Source organism: Elephantulus edwardii, unplaced genomic scaffold, assembly GCF_000299155.1.
Source record: "Elephantulus edwardii isolate Elephantulus edwardi_28Jun2011 unplaced genomic scaffold, EleEdw1.0 scaffold00226, whole genome shotgun sequence".
Lineage (NCBI taxonomy): Eukaryota > Metazoa > Chordata > Mammalia > Macroscelidea > Macroscelididae > Elephantulus > Elephantulus edwardii.
Window position 1 is genome coordinate 4,046,049 of NW_006399976.1, and position 11,381 is coordinate 4,057,429.

Sequence of the window (11,381 nt, forward strand, 5' to 3'; positions counted from 1 at the left end):
GCACAGGATAGAGCAGGGTTTAGGGCTGTTGTACATAGGGTCGCTATGAGTTGCAAACAACTCGACGGCACATAACAACAACAACAACAACAACAACAATTACTTGCTATACATCAGCTAAACAATGACTAAGGATGGCAGAAGAAGAATCAATGCCTTTGAATTGTGGTGCTGAAGAGTCTTAAACATATTGGACTGCTAAGAAAACGAATATTGCAGAGAGTAAAACCGGGTTTCTCCTTGGAGGCTAGGATTTTGAAGCTCCATGTCACATACTTTGGGCACATGGCCGGGAGAAGGACGCCATGCTTGGAAGAGTGGAGGGACAGCATAGGAGAGAAAGAGAGATGGATTGATACAGCTAGTGGGGCAATGAGGGTAGATGTGTCAGCGTCAGTGAGACTGGCTTAGGGCAGGGCAGGCTTCAGAACTGTTGTACATAGGGTTGCTGTGAGCTGCAGGTTACTCAACAGCACATAATGACAACAACTGAAATGGGGTGAAAGCCAGGGGAGGAGGTTTTTATATTAAGAAGGGCTTGAGTGGAACTGATGACACAGAAGGCTGATTAGCCAGAACTGTCCTGCACTCTGGTTTATTAAGGTTTCAATTATGTTATTTAAAAAATTTAGAAAAAAATTCAAGCTATATAGTCCAAATATGAGAATTAGGAATAGAATAACTAAAGGACTTATCAGAAAGAGTAGCCAGGTGACTTTTGGTAAGTAAGAAAATCAACCATAACCGCTTGGTCATACATCCTTTTAATATTTGTTTCAATGATTCCTAAACTATTGATGTATATGTAACAAGTTTTATTTATAACTACACAAACTCCACTTTGTTCCATTAGAAGATAATCTAAAGGTAAGCGATTATGAAGAACTACATCTGCTGTTGAATTAAGAGAGTTAGAGAGAGCAGACAGTGTATTGGCTGAGTTTTTCAATACTTGCTGGTAAATCATGTCATCTTCTCATGATAAGCAAAGCCACGCCAGGGGACTACTGCAGAAATAGTGGCCAAAATACATGCAGTGACTAGACTGAAGGCTCACTTTTGTTAAGGGTGGCTGGATTGACTCAATGTATGTATATTTTTGAGAATAGAAATACAAGAAAGGGCAAGAGAGCTTGAGGTGCAGTCACTTTTTTGAAGGAAGTTGTTGAGTATTGGAAGAGCAACTATTTTCTGCAGTGAAAATTGTGAGAGGTGCCACACAGCCAGATCATAAAGGAAGTGGTGGTGAGGGGGGCTGTGATCAGGGTTCAAGAGAGATTATAATAGGATTGGAGAAGAGGTGGCGTGTCATTTGAAAACGGGCATAAGGGATGTGGTCCCAAGAGGAAGGATTTATTTCCTGCTGGAGGAGGGCAGAAGTCACAAATGAAACCTTGTAAAGAGTTACTAAGCCTCCACCCAGGTCAGCTGGTGCCATTGAACCAGGGGCATACTGTGTCTCTCAGCAATGAGTGACATTGGGTATATGAAAGTGGAATAGTTAAATTGGCACATTGCTCTAGCTTAGGAGTTTTATGGGTTCTTTGGGTTCAAGTTTCACCTGAAGAGATTGGATAGGAGGTTATGGTTTCCCATATGTTTGTTACGGCAGGAAATTCAAGATTCTTAACACTCAGCCAAAGTCTAGGAGTCATCAAAACTTTATTGTGTATAGTCAAGAATGTCAGCTAATGCTCAAACTGTTCTGACCCTGAGGGGAAGCAAAGATTGGGTTTAGATACAGAGATTGGGCATTGGGAGTTACATAAAGTTCGTTGTGGTTGGCAGTTGAAATTTCTTCACAATTGGGAGTTGTTATTGTTTCTGACCTCTTATGGATGTCCAGGCCCCAGGTGAGATACAGGATGTAGTCAAGGAGTGGTAACCAAGCTGGGTCAGCATGCACTAGAGAACATAAAGCTTAGCAACACATATTATTGCCAAAATTATTGAGGCATACAGTTCTTAAAATGATTATGAGAACAAAATTGTTTCTCTAATGCTTTGCATATAAGACACTGCTACATGTTAACCACTGGAATATGCACATCTTTTAAGTATGGGGTGCAGCCTGAAGCACTACACAGGAAGTACTGAGAAGTTAAAAACACTGTGTGTTACATTGATGAGACAGATGCAGAGGGTGAGTGGGTGATGCCTTTGGGTTTTGATAGAGGACTTCTCTGTTGATATCCTGGAATGTGGAAGCAGAGTATTATTGAATGCTTGGAGGATGGAAGAATTGCTAAGGGAGTATGATTCTCTGGGTAGGTTGTATGAGCTTGGGGGGTGTTCAATTAGAGTGACATACCCAGCAGATTTTCTCCACAGGCAATAATATTAGACATATCAACTAACTAATTATTTTTCCAGCCCTTGGAGCTGGAGAGAAGAGTGGAAAGATATAGGGTCAGTATAAACAGAGAGAGTATATCATAAGGTAACATATTAGGGAAAAGAAAAGAAATTGGGTGTGAGGACTAGCAGATATGGCACTGGAGGCTGATCCTTCATATTGAGAATCACAAAGAAGGAGGATCAGTTTCAAATAGTCACTAGTGATTGGAATGTGGAATATGAGATGTATGAATGGAGGAAAACGAGATTATTAAGGAAGAAATGGGATGCATAAATATTGACATACTAAGAGGAGATGCATATTTATTCTCATTAAAAAAAAAGGTGATCCAACAGAATATGGAAAATATAGAATAATATCATTAATATCACATGCAAGCAAGATCCTGCTGAAAGTGATCCAAAAATTACTTGAATGGTATATCAACAGAGAGCTGTCAGATGTGCAGGCTGGATTTAGAAGAGGTCGTGGCATTAGGGATATTATAGCCAATGTTAGATGGGGCCTTAGCTGAAAGTGTAGGGTATCAGAGACATGTCTATCTGTGTTTCATTGGCTATGCAAAGACATTTGACTGTGTGGAGCACAACAAATTGTGGCTAACTTTGCAAAGAATGGAAATCCTGAACACTTGATTATGCCTATGCAAAACCTATACTTGGACCAGGAAGCAGCCCTTAGAGTAAGGAAGCACTACATGGTTCAAAGTCACAAAAAGTGTACAGGGATGCATCCTATCTTCATACCTTTTCAATCTATATGAGCAACAGATCATTCAGGAGACCGGGCTTTATGAAGAGGATTGCGACATCAGGATTGGAGTAAGATTCGTTAACAACTTACTTTATGCATATGACACAACCTTGCTTGCGGAAACTGGGGATCAGCTGACACATTTGCTGCAGAAAGTCAAAGACTGCAGGCTTCAATATAGATTGAAGCTCAACATCAAGGAAACAAAGATTCTCACCAATTGGGAGCATCATTGTAGAGAAGAGCTTAAGATTGTTAACAATGTCAGCTTACTTGACTCCACAATCAACACTCTCGGTGCTAGCAGACAGGAAATCAAAAGGCAAGTTGCATTGGGAAAATCTGCTGTTAGGTACTGCTTCAAAGTACTGAAGAGCAAGGATGGCAGTCTAAAGACTAAGGTGTGCCTTATTGAGGCCATCATCTTCACATTTACTTGCTATGCACTAGACAGCTGGACAATGAGTAAGGATGACAGAAGAATTGATGACTTTGAGTGGTGCTGGAGAAGAGTATTGGACATAACATGGACTGCCATGAGAACTAACAGGTCTTTACTGGAGAGGATGAAACCAACTTGCTATTTGGAGACAAGGGTTGTGAAGCTCCATCTCACATACATGGGACATGTTGCTAGAAGGGACCAGTCATTGGAGAAGGTTGGAAGGGTGGAGGGACAACTTAAGGGAAAAGGACTGTGGCTGAGATGGATTGACTCAGTGACTGTGGTAATGGGATGGGTGCCTTGGAGACAATGAAACTGGCTCAAAATAGATCAGTGTTCAAAGCTGTTGGGTCACTATGAGTCACAGGTGACTTGATGGCACATAACCACCACAACACCATAATACTGAAAGGTGTCCTGGAGCTCTAATTCCTTCAGGGGAGGTGGGGAAGAGACATTGAAGGTTATGAAGTAAGTAGACAATTGTGGCAGAGAAAAATGTCAGGTTTTTAGATTCTTGTGCTTAAATAGCAGCTGCAGCTAGTGCTCTTAGGTAAAGTCAGCAGCCTTTAACTGTGGGATTGAGTTGTTTGGATAGATAGGTAGATAGATAATTGGATAGAATGATCGTATGTGGAGGAGCATATATTTGGACTAAAATTCCAACAGCTGTGTGCCATTGTTCATCCATGTAAAGATGAAAAGTTTTGCAGAGGTTGGAGCTGTGCAGAGTGTCTTTTTTAGGGTTTAAAGGGAGCCTGGATGAATAGTGTTGGATCTAGGAGTTTATGGAAATTGTCATGGTGGCAAGATAGAAAGGTTTTGCTATGGAGGCGTAACAGGGTATTTGTTGTCTGAAAAAGCGGACTAAGCTGAGGAAGAAGAGTAGAGCACATTTAGTAGTTGCGATTGGATATTGTGTTTAAAGCTCAATGTGTCAAGGTTTTTTTCTTTTGGTATGAGAGTAATCATGAGCTTAAAATAAGTTACCTGGGTTTGTGAGAGTTAGGCTCTATCTTCTAAGAAGTTGAGTGGACATTTTGGGGAATATAAGGTTGCCGAGGAAGGACAGAATGTAGTTCAGGCCAAGAAAGACAATTTATTGAAGAGAAAATTGCTGGGCTGGCTCTAAAGTAGAGACCAGCAGCTACTTAAAGTTAGAGTGGAGTTTTATATTGTTTTACAAGGAAATTGGGAGTGAGGATGTTTGCAGCTGCTTGGTACAAAATAAGGGTGCAGGTCAGGGCTTGTGGATAGTTATTTCTGGGAAAGGGAGGTGAGTTTTGCAGCTCTAACAGGTAAACAGAGGTGCAGCTGCTGCTTTGATGATTTCTATGGCTGTACTGGGAAAGGGAGGGAGAGTAACTCCACAGCTCTAACCGGGAAGACATACCAGGTTAACTGATGAGAAATGTGGGTATCAGAGTCTGTCTATGTAAAAGCAAAGAGAGACTGTGATTGAAGGTCCAGCAGGTAGTAAAAAAATACATCTTTGAGATCTAGACTGAAGAATACTATGTGGAATGCGGGCATGAGAAGGAGTTCTGGACTAATCTATAGGACCTATTAGGTTTCTTTACTGGGAGGATTGGAGTGTTTATAGGGAGAGTTGATGTGGATTGTTGTTGTTGAGTACCATCCAGTCCGAACCAACACATCGCTGACCCTCCAGCGGGTTTTCAGAGGCTGTTAATCACTTGGAAGGAGATTTGTCCATCCTTATCCTGCAGAGCAGCTGGTGGATTCGAACAGCATGCCTTTGGGATTGCAGTGCATTTTCTTACCACTAGGCCACCAGAGCTCCCCTGATGGGGATTAGGAGTTCCTTTTGGAGGAAGGAGTGAATCAGAGGTTTGAGGCCATATAGGACTTTTGGAGGGATTGACTGTTGTTTTTGGACAACGAAGGAATGTGATTGCTAGAGGGGAATTTTAAGTAGGGCAAGATGCTTGGCAATGGAGAACTTGTGGCTATCCTATACTTTGGGTGAGATTGGAAAAGAGCCACAGGGTAAGGGGGGTGCTAAGTCTGGAGGTGAAGTAAGAAGGCCTAGGAAGAAAAAAGAAGCACAAGGGGTTAGGGTGCATCCCAGAAGGAAGAGAGAGCATGTAATTTAGGCAGTATATCTCATCCTAAAGGGGGGTGGAGCATGAATGACCAAGAAGGGGTATGTAAAGATAGAGTGATTACAAGTACAGTCTAGCAAGTGAGAAGCTAGAGGCTGCATAACTATGTCATCAATTCCCACAATAGACAGATCTGATGACTGGAACGTTCCATGGTGTTCAACAAGAGTAGAGTAATATGCCCTTGAATCAATAAGAAAAATGGTGAATCTACCTTCTACAAAGATGACAACCTGGAGTTTCACCAGCGTGATGGTAATGGCAGCACTGGTCCCTGGATTCCATCAACCTTTGATGATAAAAAGACCAACCTGGTCTGGCAGGGAGGACGCTGCTGATTAGGAAGGGTCTGAAAACTTAACATATTGAAAACTTAACACTTGCAGCCAGACTTCCAGTGAGATCTTCCACACTCTGTGCACGGCTTAGTTGGGGACCGTGGGGCGGGGTATCATCACACCCCATGTTTTGCATGCAACAGTAGTGGACTAGCTGGCTCCATTTCCTGCTGATTGAGTGGCTGATTTAGCCAATTTTTATGTCTTGTTGGGAGTTGCCATCCCTGATTACTTGGGCAAGTATTGGTATTAGCTTGGTCATGAAAGGCCTTTTGTTTAGACATGACTTTCTCTCAATTATTGAAGACTCTTAAGGATGGATTCCGGAGGTCTTCTTGTGGAGTTTCAGAGCCATTTTCAAGTTTTTTCAAATACTGGCAACAGATAGCAAAATGAAATTCATGTTAAGAATTAACTGACCTTCAGGGGTGGTAGGGTTAAGGACTTGCAAACCTTTTAGTAAGGTGAGAAAGGGAAAGAGTGGGGTTTTCATTTTAATTTTATGTAATTTCTTTTAGGGTTTTTTTTTCCAGTTAACTGCTTTATGGGAGGCTTTTGGAAGGCCAACAATAAGACTGTATGGTGTTTATCTTTCAATATGACTTTTCTAGCCATTGTGTGACTTTGCTACGTAGATGGATGGGCATATGTGAGTGGGATGTGTTGGCCTATCCACAAGGGGATTGGCTACTGATTATTCCACAAGAGGATTAGCCAGTTTCAACAGTCTACAAGGGGATTGGCTAGTCTCACCAATAAATTGAACAGCTCTAGCCTCAGAGACTGGTGCCACTGAACAGAAAGCATGGCAACGTAGGACACCCTTCCTGCTCCAGCTAAACCTATGGCAGCAACACCTATGGCCGAAGTGGAGACCTGATGTGAGATGGGACCTGGGAGTGAGGAGAGCCTATATTGGCAGGATTGAAAACTTTGTTGGCCAAGTAGGGGTGGGAAGCCATTGTTGGCAGGACTGTGAGCTTGGGAACACCAAGCTTTGAGGCTGAGGTGCATGCATGCACATTTTAAGAGCTGTCTTGATTGCGTTCTGTTTTTATTCTGGACTGTAACCTTTTTACTTCCCCAGTATGGTTCTGTGTAGTCTGTGAGCTATTGCACCAAATTTTGGACTAGCAAAACAGTAAGATTATTGTTGAGCTGAGTAGAAGGGGGCATGGGAGCATGAGGGGCATGTCTGACCTCATGGGAATTGATTTTATGTTATTGGTGCTGAGATGAGGACAATTCCCTTTTGGGAAGTTGGTAAAGGCCAGATATGGCCATCACCCTGTGGCCCTGTGCCTTTTACAGATTAGTTATCATTTTGTCTCACCTTTGGCTTCCTTGCCTGAGCCAATTGTTGATAATCCCAATTAGGATCTTCATGGGGAACCGCCCTAGCACCTTCAAAGTGGGCAGGGTGAAGTTCATAATTGGAACTGACTCATAACTGACTCTCAAAGGAGTTTCCAAAAGGTGTAAATTGCCTTGGAGAAGATATCTCATCTTTCTTCAAAGGGGCAAGTGGTGAATTTGAACTACCTGTATTCAAGTTGGGTGAACAACTCCTTAACCAGTAAGATATTAGAATTTTCTGCATCATAGCATAGATGGAAATTAAACTGGAATTGTGCCTAGTCAAAATACTGGCTATATCCATCCAGTTTCCACACATTAGGAAAGATAATATGTTGCTGATCTAGACTACTTAATGTTTTAGGACTCCGTGCTTGTTGAAGATGTGACCATAGACTTTACCCAGGAAGAGTGGACTTTGTTGGATTTTTCTCAAAGGAAACTCTACAAAGATGTGATGATAGAAATATTCAAGAACCTATGCTCAGGTAAGAATGTTTGCCATTTTCTTTTTCCTGCCTAAATGTATTTTACTCCTTGAGGACCTTGACCTCATCATAAGAAGCTGAAGAATATTCTGGAAAATATGACAGGTTTTGTTTTTGTTTTTTTTTTTTTACTGCCATATTGGAGTGCAGAATCTAGTGGTTTCTTCACGAAAGTAAAAAGCTGCAGATCTATGGATCATTTCTTTTGTGTTAAAAGCCTTTAGAAGGCTGTGAACATGGCATCTTGTATTTGTTTGTAATGAGTTATATTGAGATTACTTTGCTGAGAAAAAACCTTCTCCTGTTAATTCATCCAGACTGTACTGCTGAAATTTCGTAAGACTATGTAATCTTCATTTGTAATCATTCTTTACCCTTAATGGTCCTCTTGATTCTGTTAACACCAATATTTCTTCTTAGATCATTAAAAAATTTTTAACATACTGCAAATATAATTTCAAAGGAGGTACAGTATAAGGAATCAAGGCAAGAAATATTTGAAAGCTCAACAGAATTACATGTGATAAAATAATTTCAAATAAATAACCTTTTTTATTTTTTGGGCACTGAGTTTCTATACAAATCTGAACTGACTTTTAAAAATTTTTGGTCAATATTGATTTGCTGTAGAAGGTCACGAACTGTAGTCTACAATATAGATTGGAGCTCATCATCAAGAAAGTAAAGCTCTTTCCGCTGGGCTTATTGGCAGCACCATGATAGATAGAGAAGAGGTTGAGATGATTAACAATTTAAGGTTGCTTAGGTCCACAATCAACATTCTTGGTACCAGCACTCAGGAAATCAAAAGACAAATAGCATTATGAAAATATGCTGTGAAGGACCTCTCCAGAGTACTAAAGAGCAATGACACCAGTCTAGCGATTAAGGTACACCTGATTCAGGCCATGGTCTTCATAATTACTTGCTGTACATTTGAGACCTGGACAGTGCCCAAAGATGATAGAAGACAAATTGATACCTTTGAGTTGTGGTGCTGGATAAGAGTATTGAACATACCAAGAGAACAAACAGGTCTGTTTTGGAAAGGGTAAAACAAAGCTGCTCCTTAGAGGCAAGGATTTTGAAACTCTGTCTCACATACTTTGGGCATGTTGCTAGGAGGGACCAGTCCTTGGCAAAGGGCTTCATGCTTGGAAGGGTGGAGAGATAGTGCAGGACAGAAAGAACCTGAGGATATGGACTCACATGGTACTGGGGTAATGAGGGTCGGTGTGTCAGAGACAGTGAGATTGGCTTAGGATAGAACAGAGTTGAGAGCTATTGTGCATAGTGTCACTGAGTCAGATTTGACTCAAAAACAACAACAATATTCATGTTTTATTTATTTGTGGGAAACTATATTCTTTCTTATTTCCTTTTTAAATATTAGCTTTGTGCACATCTTCCATTATTTATATTGTTTTGCCTATTTCCAAACAGCAAATTCCAAAAAGTCTTATTTTGTACATCCTTGTTAATTATAAAACTTCCTTCCTGCTTGGTTTGTTTTGTAAAACTCTCCTTAAAAGTTTTCGTTCAGTTTTTCAACAGGATAATGATAGGCTGACATTGTCCGTGGATACTGTCTCTTGGTCCTCGCTGATAGGAGAAAGAGTTGAATTCCATGACACAGAGCATCAGCAAAAGACTGAGGAAGAGTGTGCGAGGTGAGTATCATTGATGTGACAGCGGTGTCTCAGGAGGGAGCATTTGGGTATCTTGTCATTTGTGTAAATAAAAATTTCAGTGTCACCCAGTATGTTCACATGATTTGCTATTCTATAAATCGTATATTTAGAATTTGGCACATATACCAGTTTCTTGTACTTATAGGAAGCATCATTTTAGAAGACTGTCATAAATGATATAAAGTTTTCTGAGAGAATTTAGACTTTATGACATGAGAAAGACCATTCAGCAGAAAACCCAGATACACTATACAGTTGTAACGTGGTATCAAATTTAAGTCTATCAATTTGCTTCCTTTCTTACAGAAAATATATGATAAAGAGCCTCGACGTACATGAAGATCAAGAAAAGAAACATAAAGAAGACAGTCAATATGAAAAACCTACTATAATAAATCCTATATATTGTGAACATGAAGAATCCTTCAAAAATCCTACATCTAATTATGATGTAAGCTGTCCTACTGAATACAAGGCATATCAGTGTAAGGATTGTGGAGACACCTGCACTTTGTCTTTTCTAAAACCTCTTGTGAGAAATGTTACTGCAGAAAAACCATGTAATTGTAAATATTTGGGGAAACCTTGTAGTTGTCCCTCACTTCTCACTGAAAATATAAGAACTCCCAGTGCTATCAGGACTTACAAGGAATGTAAGGAATGTGGAAAAACTTTGACTTGTTCCTCCCATCTCAATAGACATACACAAATTCAAAGTGATGAGAGTCCTTTTGAATGTAAGGGATGTGGGAAATCCTTTGAATGTTCTTCATATGTCACTGCACACACAAGAGTTCACAGTGAGGAGAGGCCTTTTAACTGTAAGGAATGTGGGGAAACATTTAGTGTTTTATCACAGTTCAGTCAAAATAGAAAAACTCATAGTGAAGAGAGCACTTTTGAATGTAAAAAATGCGGTAAAGCATTTCCTTCTTTCTCTTCCCTCACTTTACATAGGAGAGTACACAGTGGAGAAAAGCCTTTTGAATGTAAAGAATGTGGGAAAACATTTATCTTTTTCTCACAGCTCACTCAGCATAGAATAACTCATAGTGGAGAGGGGCCATTTGAATGCAAAGAATGTGGAAAAGCCTTCCTTTTTCCCTCAGGCCTCATTGTACACAGAAGAAGTCACAGTGGAGAACGGCCTTTTGAATGTGAGGAGTGTAGGAAAACTTTTCGGTATTCCTCACACTTAACTGTACATAGAAGACTTCACAGTGGAGAGAGGCCTTTCCAATGTAAAGAATGTGGGAAGACATTTATTTCTTCCTCATACCTTACTCTACATAGAAGAATTCACAGTGGAGAAAAGCCTTTTCAGTGTAAGGAATGTGGCAAGACTTTTAGGTGTTCCTCACACCTCACTGTACATAAAAGAGTTCACAGTGGAGAGAGGCCTTTTCATTGTAAAGAATGTGGGAAAACATTTGTATCTTCCTCACACCTTAATTTACATAGGAAAAAGTCACAGTGTACTAAAGCCTTTTTAAATGTATGGAATGTGGGAAACACTTTAGTTCTTTCTTAGACCTTACTGTACATATAAGACAGCATAGTGGAGAAACATCTTTTGGATATAAGGAATGTGGGAAACCTTTCAGGTGAGGTAAACACTTTCAGTGATCCTCTCACCTCAGAAAACATAAAAATTCACAGTGGAGAGAAGGCTTACGAATGTAAGAAATGTGGAAAGGGCTTTAGTCATCACTCTTACCTCACAGTACTTATAAGGGCTTGTGAAAATAGGGAAAATAAAGGGAGCTCTGGTGGCCTAGTGGCAGGAAGCTGCACTACAATACCAGAGGAATGTGGTTCAAATCCA

The 11,381-nt window shown here is 40.4% G+C and overlaps 1 protein-coding gene across 1 annotated transcript in view; it reads left to right on the forward strand.

Annotated features, from left to right (window-relative positions):
- LOC102843611 (zinc finger protein ZnFP12-like) overlaps positions 1–10,602 on the forward strand; it is a 21,562-nt gene extending 10,960 nt beyond the window's left edge. Inside the window, exons 2-3 of the mRNA XM_006898350.1 lie at positions 7,742–7,865; positions 10,514–10,602. Coding sequence (XP_006898412.1) covers positions 7,742–7,865; positions 10,514–10,602 — 213 coding nt within the window. The remainder of the gene's footprint in view (positions 1–7,741; positions 7,866–10,513) is intronic.
- Positions 10,603–11,381: the final 779 nt, after the last annotated feature.